Below are 24,128 nucleotides of genomic sequence, written 5' to 3'. Positions count from 1 at the left end.
AGGGGCATGCCCACAGTTATCCCCCTGTACTTGTGCCCCCAGTTGATTTGCATCCTGTAGTAGTGCCCCCAGTTGATTTCCCCCCCAGTAGCTGTTCCCCTTGTAGTTGTGCCCCCTGTAGATTTGCCACCAATAGTAGCGCTGCTTTGAAACCCTAAAAAAAAAATAAAAAAATACACCAATATTTACCAGCCTTGCTCCTGCTTTCGGATCGCTGCTGCAATCTCCAAGGACCAGCTCCTCTCTGTGGGAGAGACATCATGACGTCTGCCCACTGCAGCCGGCGGCAGGGGATTAGTTGTGGCTCTTGCCATGGCAGTGGTGGCACTCTTTGGGTTGCAGTGCCCAGGGCAAGAAGCCTGCTTGCCCGTGGCAAGAGCCGCTACTGCTGTGGATTTAGGAGAAAGTTATACAGCAACTATGTATTTTTACACGTAAAAAATAAAATCCCCTATGTACAGGTAATCTGCATAGAACCATTTACAATGCACCTTACAGGTAGATTGTGACCAAGCATGCGATATTAGGTGTGGGAGGCAGGCCAATTTGGTTAACCAGTGACTGATTATTGCACAACACTAGTGAAGCCGTATTTTAGGACAATCTTTTAGTTCAGTTGTGGGGGACTGAATTTTAAAATGCCATGTTTCAAGCCAAGCTAATTATCAGAGACCCAATGAGCCGAGTCCCGAGCTGCTAAAGTCTTACCACCCATAAAGTAGTTTACTACTCATTTATTCTTAGGACCAGATTACTGAAGTCCTAATTGATCTGTTACTTTGCAGTGATGCACGTAGAAATATTTTAGTGGTACAGAATGCCAAAAATGGGCGTGGTCATGTGTTGTGAGGGGGCATGGCAACCTACTGCTAGTGGCTCCATGACACTAGCAGCGTGGCCACACAACAGCCCTCTTTTTGTTTGTGGGGGGTGAAGAATCTGGAGGCAAGGCTACAAATATATAATTCCTCCAGTGTAATAGAAATATTGTAATGCCCCCAATTTAATACATAGTAATGCCTCCATTATAAAACAGAATATTACAGCCAGTCACACTCCCAGTAACCCTGATAAAGTGGGAGGAGCCATCATGCACCATGGTCTTGTTGCTTTGTGGCACATTATAATTGTGGTAATTGCAGAGTGTGTGACAGGTGGTACTGCGTACTCACTGCCAAATTCTTAAGGGTACTCTGTACCTGCATACTTGTACTGCTGCTCTGATAACAGTTACATATTAAGGGAGCAACAATGGATGGAATGTATCAGAACCAGTGGCAAACGCAGGATTTTCATGGGGGTTTTTTCAGAACTGGGTGGAGCCAAGCACGGGGGCAGGGACTGAGGTGACCCAGTACATGCTGGGTCCGTAAAACTAGTGTGTGTAATGTACACATATATACACATATATATATATATATATATATATATATATATGTAGCCCCTATAATAAATGATCATATATGGGGGATAAATATATGTGATGGTATGAACTAATTGTAAAATGTATATAATTGTATATGTATGATATAAATTACACATGGGCGTAAAGTCCAGAACTATAATAGCCCAGGTTTATAGGGATATGGACCATGGGGATCAAAGTGGCATGAGCTGGGCTTGAGACTTTTCTAGAAGTACCTCGTGCAGGGAAGTTAAGTGCCCGCATGCCAGAGATGAACTGGGAGAGCTCGAGGAAGAGACGACAGTTAAACGGACGGGGGAGAGTGCTGGGGACTGAGCGGCAGGAGACGGAGCTGCGTACTGCCGGATGACTGTAAAAAGTGTGACAGACCTGGCTCTGGACGGCGACTCTGGGGGAGAGATATACTGACCAAATTCCCCAGCGGCTCCTGTGAAGTGGATAGCGGGACCGAAGTGTGGATGGCTGTGGCGAGCGGCGACGGGCTCCGACATCAGTAAATCCCTATGGGCGGAGCGGAAGAGGAGTCTCCTGATAGTGACCCCGTGTGGCTGTGGGCGGCGATATCAGTGAGTCCACAGCAGAGCTATCCCTCGCTGGGCGGATCAAGAGGCGGCGCTGCCCCACAAACCAGGCCCCAAATCGGTGAGTGACAGTGGGAGGCGGCCGGGAACGGCGAGTGACAGCGGGAGGCGGGTCTGAAAGCTTCCCTCAGCAGGCTGCACTCCTTATACTAAACCAACCCCAGGGAGGAGATAACGGGCAGGGACAGACCCAAGAGGCTGAACCGGAGTGCCTTGTAAAAGTATATCCTGATCAGCTTCCACAGCAGCATCCCTGTTAAAGATACCACCAATTACATTATACTGATAACTAGGGATGAGCGGGTTCGGTTCCTCTGAATCCGAACCCGCCCGAACTTCAGTTTTTTCTTCACGGGTCCGAGCGACTCGGATCTTCCCGCCTTGCTCGGTTAACCCGAGCGCGCCCGAACGTCATCATCCCGCTGTCGGATTCTCGCGAGGCTCGGATTCTATCGCGAGACTCGGATTCTATATAAGGAGCCGCGCGTCGCCGCCATTTTCACACGTGCATTGAGATTCATAGGGAGAGGACGTGGCTGGCGTCCTCTCCGTTTAGAGAAGAGAGTGAGACAGTAGAGAGAGACACAGTAGTAGTAATTTTGGGGAGCATTATTAGGAGGAGTACTACTATACTACTACTACTTGCTGAAGTGATATAGATTAGATAGTGTGACTGTATTAATTATCTGACTTGTGGGGGAGACACTGACAGTGGGGAGCAGTTAGAGTCTGAGAGCAGGACTCAGGAGTACATATAACGTACAGTGCACACTTTTGCTGCCAGAGTCAGTGCCACACTGCCATTGTTGTGACCACACTGACCACCAGACCAGTATAATATATTTTGTTATTGTCTGCTTAGGAGTACTACTTACAAGTTGCTGATAGTGTGACCAGTGACCTGACCACCAGTTTAATATATATATATAATTGTATATATATATATATATATATATATATATATATATATATATATATATATATATATATATATATAATATTGTATACCACCTACCCGTGGTTTTTTTTTTTCATTCTTCTTTATACATACTACTATAGTAGCTTACTGTTGCAGTCTGCGGTGCTGCTGAGCTGACAGTGTCCAGCAGGTCCGTCATCAGTCATTACATAATAAATATATATACCTGTCCGGCTGCAGTACTAGTGATATTATATATACATATATATTGATTTCATCTCATTATCATCCAGTCTATATTAGCAGCAGACACAGTACGTTAGTCCACGGCTGTAGCTACCTCTGTGTCGGCACTCGGCAGTCCATCCATAATTGTATACCACCTCCCCGTGGTTTTTTTCTTTTCTTTCTTCTTTATACATACTACTATAGTATAGTAGCTTACTGTAGCAGTCTGCGGTGCTGCTGAGCTGACAGTGTCCAGCAGGTCCGTCATCAGTCATTACATAATAAATATACATACCTGTCCGGCTGCAGTACTAGTGATATTATATTGATTTCATCTCATTATCATCCAGTCTATATTAGCAGCAGACACAGTACGTTAGTCCACGGCTGTAGCTACCTCTGTGTCGGCACTCGGCAGTCCATCCATAATTGTATACCACCTCCCCGTGGTTTTTTTTTTTCTTTCTTCTTTGTACATACTACTATAGTATAGTAGCTTACTGTAGCAGTCTGCGGTGCTGCTGAGCTGACAGTGTCCAGCAGGTCCGTCATCAGTCATTACATAATAAATATACATACCTGTCCGGCTGCAGTACTAGTGATATTATATTGATTTCATCTCATTATCATCCAGTCTATATTAGCAGCAGACACAGTACGTTAGTCCACGGCTGTAGCTACCTCTGTGTCGGCACTCGGCAGTCCATCCATAATTGTATACCACCTCCCCGTGGTTTTTTTTTTCTTTCTTCTTTGTACATACTACTATAGTATAGTAGCTTACTGTAGCAGTCTGCGGTGCTGCTGAGCTGACAGTGTCCAGCAGGTCCGTCATCAGTCATTACATAATAAATATACATACCTGTCCGGCTGCAGTACTAGTGATATTATATTGATTTCATCTCATTATCATCCAGTCTATATTAGCAGCAGATACAGTACGTTAGTCCACGGCTGTAGCTACCTCTGTGTCGGCACTCGGCAGTCCATCCATAATTGTATACCACCTCCCCGTGGTTTTTTTTTTTCTTTCTTCTTTGTACATACTACTATAGTATAGTAGCTGTCACAACTGAGGGCCTGAGCTGACGGGAGGCAGCCTCAGTTGTAGGGGCTGAGATGTACCGGAACCTGGGAGGTTGTATCAGACCCCTGGACATGTAAGTAACATGAATAATAACTGCCCGAAGGCGTGACCACGACAACTTGGATAAAAGTCAATGATGTTTATTATGACAACTCCGCAACACAGCAGCAGTAAAAGAAAACGTAAAAGTCAGCAAATAATAAATACAGTTCCTGGGTACTACAGGATGGCAGGAGCCACAGGGCACTGGTAGTGTGAGATAGTTCTTATGATCTTCTAGATGGAAAGTCCTTACCAGGCCCAACTGTAGCAATGGAGATAACCCAGGATTGTGCCAGCTGGTGTTCCAGGAAAAGCTGGGTTGCTGAAGGTAAAACAGCTGCTGTGGATACTGGCTGGAACCAGACTGTTGTTAGCACGGAGTGGATACTGGCTGGAACCAGTTAAATAATAGATGAACTTGGGAGCGATGAAATATGAACTGAAATGTAGAACTTGAGAGCGGAGAAATAATAATACCGGTGGAGAGTGGTAAAGTGTAGAAAGGACACCGGCCCTTTAAGGGAAGCTGTACTCTGCTGGAAGCTGAGCTGGAAGCAGGTAATGTTGTAGCTGGAAACAGATGAATCCACAATGGATTGGAGAGTCAGGCTACACCGCAGGTGGAATGCTGGTGCGGGTCTCTATGGTGGAAGTCTTGAGACAGGAGCTGGAACCTGGAAGACAATCACAGGAGAGAGACAAACAGGAACTAGGTTTGACAACCAAAGCACTGACGCCTTCCTTGCTCAGGCACAGTGTATTTATACCTGCAGCAAGGAAGGGATTGGCTAGGCAATTATGCAGATTAACAATACTGACAACAGATTGGAGGAAATGATCAGCTGACAGAATCCAAGATGGCTGCGCCCATGCAGACACTTGGAGGGAAGTTTGGTTTGTAATCCATGTGGTAATGAAAACAGTAATGGCGGCGCCGGCCACTGGAGACAGGAGACGCCAGGCTGACAAGTGCACATCCAACCACGCGGACACAGCGGAGGCCGCGGCTGACGCCATGCCAGATGTAATAAGGCGTTACTGTGACAGCGTCTCAGAGAGACAGGAGAGGATGCAGGAATGTGAACATTAGGATAACAGATGGGATCCGGTCCTGGAGCGCTGAGCCAGCCTTAGAAGGCATCTGATGGGTAAGAAATGGCGTCCAGATACCCGGATCGTGACAGCACCCCCCCCTTTAGGAGTGGCCCCAGGACACTTCTTTGGCTTTTGAGGAAACTTGGAATGGAATCTCCGGACCAAGGCAGGAGCATGGACATCAGAAGCATTGGTCCATGAACGTTCCTCAGGGCCGTAACCCTTCCAGTCAATAAGATACTGTAGTTGACCGTAACGGTGACGTGAGTCCAGGATCTTGGCCACTTCATACTCAACGCCTCGTTGAGTTTGGACTTTCGGAGTTGGAGGAAGTGAGGAATGAAACCGATTCAAGATCAGCGGTTTCAACAGGGAAACATGGAATGTCCTGGGTATTTTTAAGAAGGGAGGCAACTGGAGTCTGTAAGCAACAGGATTGATGACTTGTTCAATCTTGAAAGGACCGATATAGCGAGGTGCAAACTTCATACTGGGAACTCTTAACCTCAAATTCTTCGTGAATAACCATACCCGATCACCCACCTTGAGAGCAGGAACTGCTCGACGCTTCTTATCCGCAAACTTCTTGTACCTGAACGATGCCTTGAGCAGAGCTGATCGTACGCTCTTCCAGATATTGGCAAACTGATGCAAGGTGATATCCACTGCGGGAACAGAAGTTGCTGGAAGCGGTTGGAACTCAGGGACTTTAGGGTGGAATCCAAAGATGAAGAATGATACTGGTTGTTATGACAGAACTCGGCCCAGGGAAGTAACTGAACCCAGTCATCTTGAGAGGAGGACACATAGATGCGGAGGAAGGCCTCCAAGTCCTGATTCACCCTCTCGGTTTGACCATTGGTCTGAGGATGGTAAGCCGTGGAAAACTTTAGCTTGACTTGGAGGACTTGACATAAACTTCGCCAGAATTTGGCTGTGAATTGAACTCCTCGATCTGAGATAATTTCTTCAGGAAGACCGTGGAGTCGGAAGATCTCTTGTATGAATACTTGAGCCAACTTGGAAGCTGACGGAAGACCGGTGAGAGGAATGAAGTGTGCCATCTTGGTGAACCGGTCAACTACCACCCAGATGGTATTGAACTTGTTGCACATGGGTAAGTCTGTAATGAAATCCATCGACAAGTGGGTCCATGGTCGACGGGGAACGGATAGTGGAACCAGTTGCCCCGCAGGCGACTGGCGGGATACTTTATGTTGGGCACACTTTGGGCAAGATGCAATAAACTCCAAGACGTCTTTTTTCAGAGTTGGCCACCAATAGGACCTAGAGATAAACTCCAGGGTTTTTTGGATACCTGTATGTCCGACAAAACGGGAAGCATGGGCCCAATGCATGAGCTTCTTCCTTAGCATCGGCTACACAAAACTTTTCCCTGATGGGGGCGTAGAGTCCATCCCTACCGTGGAGAATGCCAACGGATTTATAATAGGATGCTTGTCTGAAGACTCTGACTCATTTTCTTGCTCCCATGAGCGGGAAAGGGCATCGGCCTTGCGATTCTGAGAGCCCGGACAGAACTGGAGTTTAAAGTCGAACCTGGAAAAGAAAAGTGCCCATCTGGCCTGACGAGGGTTGAGACATTGTGCGCCCTTCAGGTATAAAAGGTTCTTGTGGTCTGTAAGTATGGTGATTAAATGAGAAGCTCCCTCCAACAGATACCTCCACTCTTCTAGAGCGAGCTTGATGGCTAGCAACTCCTGGTCGCCAATGGCATAGTTGCGCTCAGCTGGGGAGAACTTCCGGGAGAAGAAACTGCAAGGATGTAAATGGCCATCTTTAGCCCTCTGAGATAACACCGCTCCTACTCCAACGGAGGAGGCATCCACCTCTAGGATGAAAGGAGAGTCGATGTCAGGCTGTTTCAGGACAGGCGCAGAGATGAACCTCTGTTTTAAAAGATGAAAAGCTTGCATGGCTTCTTCAGACCACTTGGACGGGTTAGCACCCTTCTTGGTGAAAGCAGTAATAGGCGCCACAATGGTGGAAAAGTCTCGTATAAACTTTCGGTAATAATTGGCGAACCCTAAGAACCTCTGGACCCCTTTGAGGGTTAAGGGTACCGGCCAATTCTGAATTGCTTGTAGTTTCTCAGGATCCATCTCTAGTCCGGAACCGGACACAATGTACCCTAGAAACGGAATGGACTTGACTTCAAAGACGCATTTTTATAATTTGCAATAGAGATGATTGACACGGAGACGGGACAGAACCTCTTTAACCCAAAAACGATGTTCCTCTAAATCGTTGGCAAAAATGAGGATATCATCTAGATAGACCACGACATGACGGTATAGAATGTCTCTGAAGATCTCATTGACAAAATGCAGGAAGACAGCTGGAGCATTGCTCAATCCGAAGGGCATGACGAGGTACTCATAATGTCCGTCACGGGTGTTAAAGGCGGTCTTCCACTCGTCACCCTCACGGATCCGGATGAGATTGTATGCACCTCGCAAGTCCAGCTTTGTAAAGATGGTAGCTCCGCTAACTCTGTCAAAGAGCTCAGTAATCAGGGGTAAAGGATAACGGTTCTTGATGGTAATGTCGTTCAAACCTCTGTAGTCGATGCACGGCCGCAGACCACCATCTTTCTTTTTTACAAAAAAGAAGTCTGCGCCGGCTGGGGAAGAAGAAGGTCGAATGAACCCCTTTGCTAGGTTCTCTTTAATGTATTCCTCCATAGAATGCGTCTCAGGCAGAGACAACGGATAAGTTCGGCCTCGAGGTGGAACCTTCCCTGGAATGAGATCAATCGGGCAGTCCCATTCTCTATGAGGAGGAAGGATATCAGCAGAAGCTTTACTGAACACATCCGTGAAATCTTGATATGGAGGAGGTGGAACATCAGACGACCTGGGGGAGGAAGAACAGACAGGCAATACTTTAAACAAACATGTCTCTGCACAGGAGGAACCCCATGCCAGGATTTGCGTAGTCGTCCAATCAATTGTAGGATTGTGAAGACGGAGTCATGGAAGGCCCAGGACCACAGGATGTGTGGCTCTTGGAATCACTAAAAGTGAAATAAGTTCGGAATGAAGAACTCCCACTCTCAGACGAACTGGTAGAGTCCTTAGAGCAATAACAGTATCAAAAATTTTACTGCCATCCACGGCAGTTAAGGAAAAGGAGGAAGGAAGTCTCTCGGTGGGTAGGGACCACCGTTTAACATAGGCTTCAGTAATAAAGTTCCCAGCTGCTCCAGAATCAAGGAGGGCAATGACGTTCCGATAACGTTGAGCAACTTGAAGCGAGACTGGGAGATTACAATCATGAGGAGATGGAGAGGAGATCATTACCCCTAGCCGGCCCTCTCCTGGGCGAGCTAGGGTTTGGAGTTTTCCCGGACGTTCGGGACAGGCATTGATGGTGTGAGACGGAGCTGCACAGTAAAGACAAAGAGACTCAGAGAGGCGTCTTCGGCGCTCAGCAGGAGTTAAACGGGAACGGCCAATTTGCATGGGCTCATCTTTAGATGGTGACAGTTGACGAGGAGGAGGAGCAGAAGATTTTGGAGCAGATGATCTTCCACGCTCAGTTGCTCTCTCTCTGAAACGTAAATCAACTTTCGTGCAGAGTGAGATTAGCTCATCTAACTTAGAAGGTAAGTCTCTGGTAGCTAACTCATCTTTAATAAGCTCAGATAAGCCATGCCAGAATGCAGCATACAGGGCCTCGTCGTTCCATGCCAGTTCGGATGCCAGGATCTGGAACTGTATCAGATATTGTCCTACAGTACGTGACCCCTGGCGTAAACGGAGAATCTCGGATGAAGCTGAGGTTACCCGGCCTGGCTCGTCGAAGATGCGCCTGAATGTTGACACGAATGCAGTGTAAGAAGATAGCAGGGTGTCGGACCTCTCCCATAACGGTGATGCCCAGTCAAGGGCGGAGCCACTGAGAAGAGAGATAATGTAGGCAATTTTTGTACGGTCACTGGGAAAATTGCCAGGTTGTAGCTCAAACTGAATCTCACACTGGTTGAGAAATCCCCTGCAGAATCTTGGAGATCCGTCAAATTTTGCTGGCGTTGGAAGATGAAGACGTGGAGCAGAAATGGGTAAGGTGGGTGGGGTTATAGCTGGAGTCACTGTGGTTGACGCACCAGATGCGCCTGATCCACGGAGAGTTGTCTGAATCCCATCCAGCCGAGTAGAGAGATCCTGGAGACAGCGGATGATGTGGCCCTGTGCAGCCTCCTGATGTTCTAGTCGGGCTGCCAGTTCTTGCATCGGCCTGGCCGCTTGATCCTGGTCTCCGGCTGGATTCATTAGGTCAGTGCTTACTGTCACAACTGAGGGCCTGAGCTGACGGGAGGCAGCCTCAGTTGTAGGGGCTGAGATGTACCGGAACCTGGGAGGTTGTATCAGACCCCTGGACATGTAAGTAACATGAATAATAACTGCCCGAAGGCGTGACCACGACAACTTGGATAAAAGTCAATGATGTTTATTATGACAACTCCGCAACACAGCAGCAGTAAAAGAAAACGTAAAAGTCAGCAAATAATAAATACAGTTCCTGGGTACTACAGGATGGCAGGAGCCACAGGGCACTGGTAGTGTGAGATAGTTCTTATGATCTTCTAGATGGAAAGTCCTTACCAGGCCCGACTGTAGCAATGGAGATAACCCAGGATTGTGCCAGCTGGTGTTCCAGGAAAAGCTGGGTTGCTGAAGGTAAAACAGCTGCTGTGGATACTGGCTGGAACCAGACTGTTGTTAGCACGGAGTGGATACTGGCTGGAACCAGTTAAATAATAGATGAACTTGGGAGCGATGAAATATGAACTGAAATGTAGAACTTGAGAGCGGAGAAATAATAATACCGGTGGAGAGTGGTAAAGTGTAGAAAGGACACCGGCCCTTTAAGGGAAGCTGTACTCTGCTGGAAGCTGAGCTGGAAGCAGGTAATGTTGTAGCTGGAAACAGATGAATCCACAATGGATTGGAGAGTCAGGCTACACCGCAGGTGGAATGCTGGTGCGGGTCTCTATGGTGGAAGTCTTGAGACAGGAGCTGGAACCTGGAAGACAATCACAGGAGAGAGACAAACAGGAACTAGGTTTGACAACCAAAGCACTGACGCCTTCCTTGCTCAGGCACAGTGTATTTATACCTGCAGCAAGGAAGGGATTGGCTAGGCAATTATGCAGATTAACAATACTGACAACAGATTGGAGGAAATGATCAGCTGACAGAATCCAAGATGGCTGCGCCCATGCAGACACTTGGAGGGAAGTTTGGTTTGTAATCCATGTGGTAATGAAAACAGTAATGGCGGCGCCGGCCACTGGAGACAGGAGACGCCAGGCTGACAAGTGCACATCCAACCACGCGGACACAGCGGAGGCCGCGGCTGACGCCATGCCAGATGTAATAAGGCGTTACTGTGACAGCGTCTCAGAGAGACAGGAGAGGATGCAGGAATGTGAACATTAGGATAACAGATGGGATCCGGTCCTGGAGCGCTGAGCCAGCCTTAGAAGGCATCTGATGGGTAAGAAATGGCGTCCAGATACCCGGATCGTGACAGTAGCTTACTGTAGCAGTCTGCGGTGCTGCTGAGCTGACAGTGTCCAGCAGGTCCGTCATCAGTCATTACATAATAAATATACATACCTGTCCGGCTGCAGTACTAGTGATATTATATTGATTTCATCTCATTATCATCCAGTCTATATTAGCAGCAGACACAGTACGGTAGTCCACGGCTGTAGCTACCTCTGTGTCGGCAGTCACTGGTCCATCCATAAGTATACTAGTATCCATCCATCTCCATTGTTTACCTGAGGTGCCTTTTAGTTGTGCCTATTAAAATATGGAGAACAAAAATGTTGAGGTTCCAAAATTAGGGAAAGATCAAGATCCACTTCCACCTCGTGCTGAAGCTGCTGCCACTAGTCATGGCCGAGACGATGAAATGCCAGCAACGTCGTCTGCCAAGGCCGATGCCCAATGTCATAGTACAGAGCATGTAAAATCCAAAACACCAAATATCAGTAAAAAAAGGACTCCAAAATCTAAAATAAAATCGGAGGAGAAGCGTAAACTTGCCAATATGCCAATTACCACACGGAGTGGCAAGGAACGGCTGAGGCCATGGCCTATGTTCATGGCTAGTGGTTCAGCTTCACATGAGGATGGAAGCACTCAGCCTCTCACTAGAAAACTGAAAAGACTCAAGCTGGCAAAAGCACCGCAAAGAACTGTGCGTTCTTCGAAATCCCAAATCCACAAGGAGAGTCCAATTGTGTCGGTTGCGATGCCTGACCTTCCCAACACTGGACGTGAAGAGCATGCGCCTTCCACCATTTGCACGCCCCCTGCAAGTGCTGGAAGGAGCACCCGCAGTCCAGTTCCTGATAGTCAGATTGAAGATGTCAGTGTTGAAGTACACCAGGATGAGGAGGATATGGGTGTTGCTGGCGCTGGGGAGGAAATTGACAAGGAGGATTCTGATGGTGAGGTGGTTTGTTTAAGTCAGGCACCCGGGGAGACACCTGTTGTCCGTGGGAGGAATAGGGCCGTTGACATGCCTGGTGAAAATACCAAAAAAATCAGCTCTTCGGTGTGGAAGTATTTCACCAGAAATGCGGACAACATTTGTCAAGCCGTGTGTTGCCTTTGTCAAGCTGTAATAAGTAGGGGTAAGGACGTTAACCACCTCGGAACATCCTCCCTTATACGTCACCTGCAGCGCATTCATAATAAGTCAGTGACAAGTTCAAAAACTTTGGGCGACAGCGGAAGCAGTCCACTGACCAGTAAATCCCTTCCTCTTGTAACCAAGCTCACGCAAACCACCCCACCACCAACTCCCTCAGTGTCAATTTCCTCCTTCCCCAGGAATGCCAATAGTCCTGCATGCCATGTCACTGGCAATTCTGACGAGTCCTCTCCTGCCTGGGATTCCTCCGATGCATCCTTGCGTGTAACGCCTACTGCTGCTGGCGCTGCTGTTGTTGCTGCTGGGAGTCGATGGTCATCCCAGAGGGGAAGTCGTAAGCCCACTTTTACTACTTCCACCAAGCAATTGACTGTCCAACAGTCCTTTGCGAGGAAGATGAAATATCACAGCAGTCATCCTGTTGCAAAGCGGATAACTGAGGCCTTGACAACTATGTTGGTGTTAGACGTGCGTCCGGTATCCGCCGTTAGTTCACAGGGAACTAGACAATTTCTTGAGGCAGTGTGCCCCCGTTACCAAATACCATCTAGGTTCCACTTCTCTAGGCAGGCGATACCGAGAATGTACACGGACGTCAGAAAAAGACTCACCAGTGTCCTAAAAAATGCAGTTGTACCCAATGTCCACTTAACCACGGACATGTGGACAAGTGGAGCAGGGCAGGGTCAGGACTATATGACTGTGACAGCCCACTGGGTAGATGTATGGACTCCCGCCGCAAGAACAGCAGCGGCGGCACCAGTAGCAGCATCTCGCAAACGCCAACTCTTTCCTAGGCAGGCTACGCTTTGTATCACCGGTTTCCAGAATACGCACACAGCTGAAAACCTCTTACGGCAACTGAGGAAGATCATCGCGGAATGGCTTACCCCAATTGGACTCTCCTGTGGATTTGTGGCATCGGACAACGCCAGCAATATTGTGTGTGCATTAAATATGGGCAAATTCCAGCACGTCCCATGTTTTGCACATACCTTGAATTTGGTGGTGCAGAATTTTTTAAAAAACGACAGGGGCGTGCAAGAGATGCTGTCGGTGGCCAGAAGAATTGCGGGACACTTTCGGCGTACAGGCACCACGTACAGAAGACTGGAGCACCACCAAAAACGCCTGAACCTGCCCTGCCATCATCTGAAGCAAGAAGTGGTAACGAGGTGGAATTCAACCCTCTATATGCTTCAGAGGTTGGAGGAGCAGCAAAAGGCCATTCAAGCCTATACAATTGAGCACGATATAGGAGGTGGAATGTACCTGTCTCAAGCGCAGTGGAGAATGATTTCAACGTTGTGCAAGGTTCTGCAACCTTTTGAACTTGCCACACGTGAAGTCAGTTCAGACACTGCCAGCCTGAGTCAGGTCATTCCCCTCATCAGGCTTTTGCAGAAGAAGCTAAAAGGGAGCGATTCCGCTAGGCATGTGGGACTTGTGGATGGAGCCCTTAATTCGCTTAACAAGGATTCACGGGTGGTCAAAGACCTGCTGGTGAGAAAATTGTCAAGTCAAGCGGAACGCGACCTGTCAACATCTCCTCCTTCACATTCTCCCGCAACTGGGGGTGCGAGGAAAAGGCTCAGAATTCCGAGCCCACCCGCTGGCGGTGATGCAGGGCAGTCTGGAGCGACTGCTGATGCTGACATCTGGTCCGGACTGAAGGACCTGACAACGATTACGGACATGTCGTCTACTGTCACTGCATATGATTCTCTCACCATTGAAAGAATGGTGGAGGATTATATGAGTGACCGCATCCAAGTAGGCACGTCAGACAGTCCGTACTTATACTGGCAGGAAAAAGAGGCAATTTGGAGGCCCTTGCACAAACTGGCTTTATTCTACCTAAGTTGCCCTCCCACAAGTGTGTACTCTGAAAGAGTGTTTAGTGCCGCCGCTCACCTTGTCAGCAATCTGCGTACGAGGTTACTTCCAGAAAATGTGGAGAAGATGATGTTCATTAAAATGAATTATAATCAATTCCTCCGTGGAGACATTGACCAGCAGCAATTGCCTCCACAAAGTACACAGGGAGCTGAGATGGTGGATTCCAGTGGGGACGAATTGATAATCTGTGAGGAGCGGGATGTACACGGTGATATATCGGAGGATGATGATGAGGTGGACATCTTGCCTCTGTAGAGCCAGTTTGTGCAAGGAGAGATTAATTGCTTCTTTTTCGGTGGGGGTCCAAACCAACCCGTCATTTCAGTCACAGTCGTGTGGCAGACCCTGTCACTGAAATGATGGGTTGGTTAAAGTGTGCATGGCCTGTTTATACAGCATAAGGGTGGGAGGGCCCAAGGACAATTCCATCTTGCACCTCTTTTTTCTTTCATTTTTATTTGCGTCATGTGCTGTTTGGGGAGTGTTTTTTGGAAGGGCCATCCTGCGTGACACTGCAGTGCCACTCCTAGATGGGCCAGGTGTTTGTGTCGGCCACTAGGGTCGCTTAGCTTAGTCATCCAGCGACCTCGGTGCAAATTTTAGGACTAAAAATAATATTGTGAGGTATTCAGAATAGACTGAAAATGAGTGGAAATTATGGTTTTTGAGGTTAATAATACTTTGGGATCAAAATGACCCCCAAATTCTATGATTTAAGCTGTTTTTTAGGGTTTTTTGAAAAAAACACCCGAATCCAAAACACACCCGAATCAGACAAAAAAAAATTCGGTGAGGTTTTGCCAAAACGCGGTCGAACCCAAAACACGGCCGCGGAACCGAACCCAAAACCCGAAAAAAATTTCAAGTGCACATCCCTACTGATAACCCCCGATACAATGGTACATGTATTGAGCTTATGCCCATGAAGTCCAGTGCCAGAATAATTACTCTTAAACATCGCAGACAGGATTATTGACCAGCTATAGGGATGGGACTGGTTATGTGTGCCTAATGGTATGTAACTTGCAGCTTGAATACTACTGCCTACTTCCCTGTATGCTTTCCTCCTATGCATCACACTGCTGTCTACAAAGAATCTACTAACTTTTTCATTGCTAGCTAGACAGATAATTGTATGCACTCCATTTTCCACTATCAGAAGGGTCATAGGAATAGCACAGGATGACTAATTCGACACGTCATTGACCCTGGAAGACATTATTACTCTTCACAAGTTATTAAATGGAGACAAGAAATTGGGATTAAATCCAAGCGCTATTGTTGACAACTCACAGGGGTTAATTTCTGAGATAGAAACTGAGATTCAACCGACTAGAGACATTGTTTCTACATACGCAGGATATTGTACTGCTACGGCCTGGATAGCTTACTAACGCTTAGTGATTAGTAGTTTGGTACCCTATTTACAGTACTACTATGGGATTTTAAAACCACAGTGGTGGCCACCCCGAACTATTGAACTTTAAAGTGATCACTTAAGGTAACTTATTAGGTAAACTGCGCAGAAGGTACAAGGTAAAACCCGGGTACCCAGTCCATCAGACTGGTTATTTTATAGTTTTTTTTGTATTGCATGCATTGACTTTGTGGCATAATATTGAAATAAGGATTGTTTTAGCGGATGTAAAGCCTAATTTGATCCGATCTACATGATGATTAATTAAATGTTGAGAGTGACAATAAAGTTACTTACCTAAGGTCGCTTGTCCGGTGAATTCACGATATCCTGATCCTGGAGAGTCCTGTACAGTGAGGGCAACCTGGAAAACAAGAAAATACTGGATAACGCAGGTGAGGCGATCTCCCTATATTAAATCTATAGCTACGGCAACACACTCAACACCCACTGCCTATATTAGGTAGGGTTCTCTCAAGCAAACCCGGGTGTATCCATATTTGCTTGAGTGGAGGCACGCCAAATTATACATAGCCCTAAATAAAGTGAAGGGGTAGGAGGGCTATATATATATATATATATATATATATATATATATAATATAATATACACATAGCATATTAAACATGCATATATATCCATTTCAAGCTTCTCACACTCACTTACAAAGCCCTCACCCACTCCTCTCCCATCTACATCTCTGACCTTATCTCCCTTTACACTCCCACCCGTCCTCTTCGCTCTGCTAATGCACGCTGATTCTCCTGCCTACTGATTACTTCCTCCCACCTCCAAGATTTTTCACGTGCTGCTCCAATTCTCTGGAATTCCCTACCTCTCCCCCTCAGACTCTCTACAAAACTTCAAACAGGCTCTCAAGACCCACTTCTTCACCAAACCCAGCCAAATCTCATCCTAACCCTCTGTTCTACGCTCTGTGTACCCCATCTGTGTCACCCCTGTCTGTCTACCCCTCCCCTTTTAGGATGTAAGCTCTCACGAGCAGGGCCCTCTTCCCTCATGTGCTTATCCTTTGTCTTACTATAATAATCTTCAACTGCATCAACTCCAGCAGTCTTCTGCCACCTGATACATCAGCAGATGACACTGGAATAAGTAACTATGTTTATTTACCCTGTACTTGTCCTATACTGTCATCAACTGTAAGTTGCTGTTTTCCTGTTTGAAAATTTGTTTATGTACTCTGTAACACACACACACACACGTGTGTGTTTATATGCATGTGTATATATGTATGCACAAATTGCACATGGATATATGTACTATAATTAAAATAAAGTAAACTTTTATGAAGCACTTACAAGTGCCACCAGGAAGAGAGCAGGCTGCAGAGGATGCTAGACAGCCATTAACAATACTCATGCAGCATTAAAAAAAAAAAAAAAAAAAAATAATAATTTTTTTTTTGGTGGAAGGGGGTTTCTGGGTACTCAGAAACCCCCCCCTGGGTGCACCACTGAGAACATTTATCCTTGTGACTAGCATCGGGTTTTTCCCCCCTTTACATCCCATAGAACTGCACAGGAAGTCTGCAATATTTGGTTACTAACACCCCTACCCCCATTCCAAGTGACATAACGTTAAAATTTATAAAGTTATGAACAAAGCTTCATCATGAACAGACCATAACAGCAAAAATATTTAATATACAAAAATGCACAACATAATGGACTGTGTGGTGGCTGAAACAATTAATACAGGTTTACCTAAAAAGCATTTGTGTAAAAATATGAGTGAAAGTACACAGTAAAGCTACATGAAACATTTGTCACTACACATCGGTGATAACCCACTTGGGTGAATTTGGTACAAAGTGACTGTAGACTGAAGTGCGGTCAATCGTCCCTATTAGCAGAGTCTGTCACGTCAGCTTCTTCCTCCCCATGTGGGCAGCCAGCCGGCTGTGGGTAAAAAGGAACAACCAGCCAGTTTAGTGGTGTGTTATTAACCAAGTAAGCCATGACATCATCCATAGAACTCTTCATCTTGGTGAATTGCTCCTTGCTGGTGGCTAAGAGGCCATCAGACATGTCTCTGATGGAGGAGGCAGAACGGAAGTTCTGATAGACCTCTGTAGCCATGACGCTGATGTTCTGAGCCTTGCTCTGGATGTTCTGCGGAAGGCCTTGGACACCGGTCACCAGGGAGAGACAGGTGGTTTGCAGTTGTAGAGTCAGATGCCAGGCTATAGTCAGAGTGCGTGATTCAATTTGCTGAAAAAACAGAAGTTACATGTTAGAGCAGAGGTTCTCAAACTCGGTCCTCGGGGGCACACAGTGCATGTTTTGCAGGTCTCCTCACAGAATCGCAAGTGAAATAATTAGCTCCACCTATGGACCTAATAAAATGTGTAAGTGAGTAATTAATACACCTGTGCACCTGCTGGGATACCTGCAAAACATGCACTGTGTGTGCCCCTGAGGACAGAGTTTGAGAATCTCTGTTAGAGTATCAGAGTAGTATTTCTATGCAGCCAATACTTAGACATCCGGCATGTACACCAGTAGAGGAGCTTACCTCCATGCTCTCAGCCTCCCCACTAGCTTGCTGTCCTGTGCTTTTAGTCCATTCCACCCACGTGTGATACATCCTATCCTGAGCATCATGGATCTTCTGGTTGGCACCATTCATGTTCTTTCTTGCAAATTCAATCTAAAAGATGAGAAGCCTTTAGTCACTTAATTTAGAAAAGGTTTATTCAGAAACTGATTTTGATTATTATATAATGAACATGTCTTTGGCTAAAGTACATAAACACTATCCAATACCATTTCATGGTTTTATTCCTATAGCAATTTTTATGGTATACTGTGCATGAACTTGAAGTTATCAGTGGTCTTGTATCAATATGGGATTCCATAATGAAGATTATTAAATTAGTCACTAATGGATATAGATGAAACAAAAAAAAAAAAAATCAATATCAGATGATTGATATTCTGATCATCAATGCTCATCGGTGAATGCTGTGAAAGGCATCAGTGTTCCTATGACCTGGCAGCTGCTGGGTATTTAAAACTGGGGAAGTGGAAGTGCTGCAGTGTACATTTCTGCAGCAACTGTTCCACCACCAGGTGGCAGTGCTGCCAGCTTCCCGATACAGCAGTGTTTGAGACACAGATGAGAAACCAAGGGTGCAAACCACCACAATTAACGGCTGCTGGAATATAGACTTCCGGCAGCCACTCACTGGGTGTTGGACACATCAGATACAACCATGTCAGGGGTAGCCCAGCCATCACATCTGCTACAACCAGACCATGCAAGTGTTTATGAGCTCCTTTCTTCACCTTAAGCAAGATTCTAGATGTTGCTTCTTAGAAAATAAAAAAAAAAAAAATAGTCCTTTACTGCTACATGTATGGCAACAAAAGATGCTGGACAGGTGGTGGCCATGGTTATAAATCTGCAACTGACCAGATCAACGGTGTTCTGTAGCCGAGCCATGGCCTCCTGGCTCCGGCATTTGACATCCATCACTCGTGTCAGGGCTTGCTGATAAGCACGTTTACGGGCCTTGGTAGAGAGTGACCCCAAGCGAACGTAGTAACTTGGCTTTCCAGCTGCCACTTCAAACCCCTCTGTTTTTGTTGCTTCCTTCACTGAAAAGAAATATATAGAAGCTTGAAATACAATGAAGCCATTTAAATGGATGACTTGGCTTTTCAGCTGGCTTGTCAGTGGCCTAGTAAGAGTTGTGTGGCTATAGTTATACTGTGTGGTCCAGTAGGCCAAGTGTTCGTTCATGAACACAGGTTGAGTATCCCTTATCCAAAACGCTTGGGACCAGAGGTATTTTGGATATCGGATTTTTCCATATTTTGTAATAATTGCATACCATAATGAGATATCATGGCGATGGGACCCAAGTCTAAGCACAGAATACATTTATGTTACATATACACCTTATATACACAGCCTGAAGGTCATTTTAGCCAATATTTTTAATAACTTTGTGCATTAAACAAAGTGTATCTACATTCACACAATTCATTTATGTTTCATATACACCTTATACACACAGCCTGATAGTCATTTAATACAGTATTTTTTATAACTTTGTGTTTTAAACAAAGTTTGAGTACATTGAGCCACAGAAAACAGATTTCACTATATCACTTTCACTCAAAAAAGTCCGTATTTTGGAATATTCCGTATTTCGGAATATTTGGATATGGGATACTCAACCTGTATACTGCTCACATCAGTTCTGGCTTACCCAGCTCCTCGTCTGTGGGTGGCAGGTATTGTTCCAGGAGACTCTCAGATGTAGTCAGTGCAGTGTCCACATGGCTGCTCACCATCTGCGCTACACGGCTCCCCATAACGGTGCTAATGCCCCCATTCACAGCAGCCTTGGTCATCTCTACACCATCCTGCACAGCTCCCTTAGTTCTGCCAACTACTCCCGATATACTCTGTACGACCACATCCTTAGCACCAAGAACTGCCTCAGAGGCAGTGGAGACCACCTAGAGGAGGACACAGGTACTGCAGATACCATTTATACAACACACCTGTGTAACGCATGTTATCCTATGTGTATGATATTCAGTTATAGCTGCTGGGTTGTAAAGTTACCTTGTCAGTAGGCCGATAGAGAATGGGCAGCGTCACCTCAATCTTATCCAATCCTCTACATGCAATGTTGTTAGCCAGGGCAACTAAAGGGTTTATTAAAAAAAATAAAAATAAAGCCACTTATGAAACAATACATTGCACCAAACATGCATCTAAATGGAGTTGGCCATCAATGATATCAAATATAGAGATCCAATGGCTCTCCAACATAAATGGTACAGAGCACCAATGTTATTGCCAGCACATGGAGCCCAATGCCACCCCCTGATTGGCCTGCAGCCCTGCGAGTAATAGATGGGGGTTAATGATCAGTGGGTGAAGCCATCAATTGTTATACAACATTGATGATAACCCCCAATGGTACCGTCGATTGCTAGCCTAGTGATGTGTATCTTAGACCAGGGACAGCCAATATTTAGTCTACTTTCTATGCTAAGGCGATTTAAGATGGGCTTGTTCTTGCATAGTAGGAGACCGTATTTACAACATACAAGACCATAAATCAGCATTTTACTGCTATGCCAACTAAATCCAGTGCTCTCCTCATTGTAAGAGAAAACATACAAGAGGTAATTATCAGCAACTGGATGACAAGCAGAATACTGAGTACAGTACTTAATGTATGTGTATTTTAATTAAGGACATACTAGGCTGTAAAATACTGAAGTCTGTCCCGTGTGCGAGTACAGGGAAGTCAATAATGCATGACAGACTGGATCTAATATTGGTGGGGGGGGGGGGGGGGGGTATTTATCAAGGCTTGGAGACTGATCATGTAAACACCCAAATATCTTTTAACTGCCACTAATCTCTCATCTCTGGAAACTATCTTTGAGGAGGACACTTATCAAAGCTCAGACAGCAGAAAACACCAAAACCTACTCTGAGGCTCCAGTCTCTGCAGGATTGGCCTGGCACTGGTCACAGCCACCGACGTGATGGTCTTCACACTTCTCTCCGCTACATTGCACACAGATTTCAGGTAGGGGTGGTTATCTTTGGTGTGAATATAGGCAGAAGACACCATGTCATACGTTGAGCTCACCAAGGGGAGGTTGATCAACCTGACCACAACGTTCTACAGGAGAAACAGCCAGAGTTAGTCCAACACCGTACAGCTGGGTTCTTCTCCGAGCAGACCAGGAGGCTACACCTGGGGACAGGGCTCAGGGTGCACATTTACTGTTTTCAGTTGTGACCTATAACATTGGCAGTTACCACTCAGTTTGGGTTTGTTTTTAAACACAGTTTGAGATGCAGCAGTTGTGTAGTACACAGGTTACTAGGACCAGTAATATCACGACTACAGGTGGCCCAGTTGATTAATCAGGGACTGCAGCACACATTACACATGCAAGATCTGGCTGCACTGTTAGAGGGGGTTGTAGACCACCACCATTACTTAAAATGAACAGGGGCAAACATACACCATTCTGTGCTTAGGTTAAATACAATGCTCCCAAACTGCAGTCAAAGTATGGTTTAGAAGAGTTTCCCCAAAGTCTGCAATTACAGTCCAGGTTTTAGTATCCATGCTTCACCACAGGTGACTCAATTAGTACCCCTGTCCATTTGATTTAATCTAGGCTCAAGCATAGATATCCTTAAAACCTGGACTGTAATGGTAGCATTTGGGGGTGGGTGGGGGACTGGTTTAGAGGAGCACACTACTAACTGCATAGGGCATGGCACACATCCCCAAATATTAAGTGTAAATAATCCCAATACAGGGCACGTGACCACCTACAGGAATCCCCATTACCATTCTCCAGCCTCACCTATACCATAGTGTCACCATACACTGTACTTACCTGCTGCTCTACTGTCTCTGCCATATTAACAGTCAGCCTCCTAGGAAACATAAGATACACACAAGTAAGAGCACAGAAGGCAGCAGTTATTCAGGAATGGACATCACTGCCTGATGATTACAGACCATCAATGGTTCCCTTGCAACTACTAATATTTCAACTGCAGCATTCCAATGTTTGCAGCCATCAAATGGTAATGATTGGATGGTGTTCCAGTGGTTACCTGTATTCCAATATCCTGAGCTCTGCACAACCTCCTGGCTCCTTCCTGACTGCTGCTCCCTACCTCAGGGCACCCTGGCTTTTATAGGGGCTGCCTCACATGTGACCTGCTCTGTCCCTCCCCTATCTAGGGCTCAGGAGGAGGAGTTACAGGTGTGGGTGCAGATCATTAGTGTCTCCTGTCAGCTCCATAAGTGTCTAACTACATTTCTGTGACATGGGGCAGATGTATTAAGCCTTGGAGAGAGATAAAGTGGAGAGAGATAAATAGGCTTACCATAATGTCCCTTTATATCTAAGCACTCATGGATTACACAGGTTCTCTAGCTGATTGAAACCAGATGAAATGCAGACTTGATGTCAGCCAGCCCAGGGACAGTGTGGTAAACCTAGAGATAAAGGGGCAAATGTATTAATCCTGGAGAAGTGATAAAGCAGTGATACGAGAAAGGTGATAACGCACCAGCCAATCATTACATATTTGAATAATGACAGTTAGGTGCTGATTGGCTGGTGCATTATCACCTTCTACTTATCACTGCTTTATCACTTCTCCAGGCTTAATACATCTGCCCCAAAGTACCAACCAACCAGCTCCTGACTGTTATTTTTCAAAAACAGCCTGTAACATGGCAGTTAGGAGCTGATTGGCTGGTAGTTTATCTCATCTACTTTATCTCTCTCTAGTCTCCAGGCTCTGATACATCTCCCCTTAGGTGTCTAATGGGCCATACACACTGGGTGATAATACTCAAAGATATAAACGATCTCGTTCATTAATGAACGAGATACCGTTCATATCTTTCAGTGTGGAGGCACCAGCGATGAACGATGCGTGGCTCTGCGCTCGTTCATCGCTGGTGCCCCGTCGCTTGTGCATGTAGGCCAATATGGACGATCTCGTCCATATTTGCCTGCACTGCTATGGAGCCAGGTGATGGGGGAGTGAAGAAACTTCACTCCCCCCGTCACTGCCCCCCCCCCCCCGCCGCTGGGTCGCCCGTCGGCCGTATCCGCCGTCGGGCAGCTCGGTGGTGGATCGCGCAATGTGTAGAGCCCATTAGGCTAAGATTATCTGTCTTGGGAATGCAATGCTTACACAAACACCAATCTAAGACAGTGGCAGCTTTTTATTGTCCGTTGTTCAGTCCTGGCTTTCATTACCTAGTGACTTGTCCTCCCCCGATTCATGATCAGTTTCCTCCGAGTTTCCCGATTTGAACTGATTTCCCGTTTCCATCTGAGATGCTGTGTATCTAAAGGACCCAATTGCAGCATAGGCGGCTGTGTGACTGGTGCGTCGGTGTTCACTTGGGCGTCTGTGTTCACTGTAGGTTCACGGAGCGTTAGTGTACACTATTGGCATCTGGATCCACTCAGCATTCACTAACGTATTGATGGATCCTGGAAGCGGGGTTAAGTCTCCCTGTATCCCACTCTCCTGAGCCGGATGATACAGCACTAAGGGGGACATTTACTAAGCAGTGATAAGAGCGGAGAAGTGAGCCAGTGAAGAAGTTGCCCCATCAACCAATCAGCAGCTCTGAGTCTGTATCATTTTATAGTATGCAAATTATAGATGTTACTTCAGTGCTGATTGGTTGCCATGGGCACTTCTCCACTGGCTCACTTCTCTGCTCTTATCACTGCTTAGTAAATGTCCCCCAATGTCTCTACCTACCATCAAGTACGAGTAGTTGGATAAGTGCCTGATGCATATGAGTCTGTAAACTATTGGTGCTGTTTCTTTCGCTGTGCAACTGAATACGTCTGAAGTCATATATAAGGCAATGCAGTAATATGTTTCTACTACATACTTGAAATGTATTTTTAGTTGTTTATGTGCTCATATTGCTTATTTTAATAATGTATAACCTGTGACTGATTGCTAGTGTGATTGCTGACTTTACTATAATTCTGTCAGTTTTCTGTGTATTCCGATCCTCAATGCTGGTGCAAAGCAGGAAGAGATCAGATTGTATGTCACTTTAACAAGTTTTTAAGTGATTTCAATTATAATTTGTGTAGTTAACACTGTACAGGTGTGTGATTTATTTATCATGTCTAGGCAAGGGTGATGAGGATACACTCTCCCCAGCAGCACCA

The 24,128-nt window shown here is 46.0% G+C and overlaps 1 protein-coding gene and 1 long non-coding RNA gene across 2 annotated transcripts; one reads left to right on the top strand and one right to left on the bottom strand.

Annotated features, from left to right (window-relative positions):
- Window positions 1-1,676: 1,676 nt before the first annotated feature.
- Window positions 1,677-21,198, top strand: LOC135055162 (uncharacterized). The gene is made up of 3 exons (XR_010243659.1): window positions 1,677-2,068; window positions 15,690-15,782; window positions 20,826-21,198. It is a non-coding gene; the product is annotated as an uncharacterized LOC135055162 (long non-coding RNA).
- LOC135055081 (perilipin-2-like) lies at window positions 17,035-22,126 on the bottom strand. Its single transcript, XM_063958726.1, has 8 exons — window positions 22,024-22,126; window positions 21,801-21,840; window positions 20,872-21,067; window positions 19,990-20,072; window positions 19,628-19,880; window positions 18,826-19,010; window positions 17,926-18,060; window positions 17,035-17,621 (listed from the first exon to the last, which is right to left on the bottom strand). Exons 2-8 carry the CDS (start codon window positions 21,822-21,824, stop codon window positions 17,244-17,246), a joined length of 1,254 nt encoding a protein of 417 aa, XP_063814796.1. The 5' UTR covers window positions 21,825-21,840; window positions 22,024-22,126; the 3' UTR covers window positions 17,035-17,243.
- Between the last annotated feature and the right edge of the window lie 2,002 nt (window positions 22,127-24,128).

The sequence above is a fragment of the Pseudophryne corroboree genome, chromosome 1, assembly GCF_028390025.1.
Source record: "Pseudophryne corroboree isolate aPseCor3 chromosome 1, aPseCor3.hap2, whole genome shotgun sequence".
Taxonomy (NCBI): Eukaryota; Metazoa; Chordata; class Amphibia; order Anura; family Myobatrachidae; genus Pseudophryne; species Pseudophryne corroboree.
This window is presented reverse-complemented; position numbering and strand designations above follow the sequence as displayed.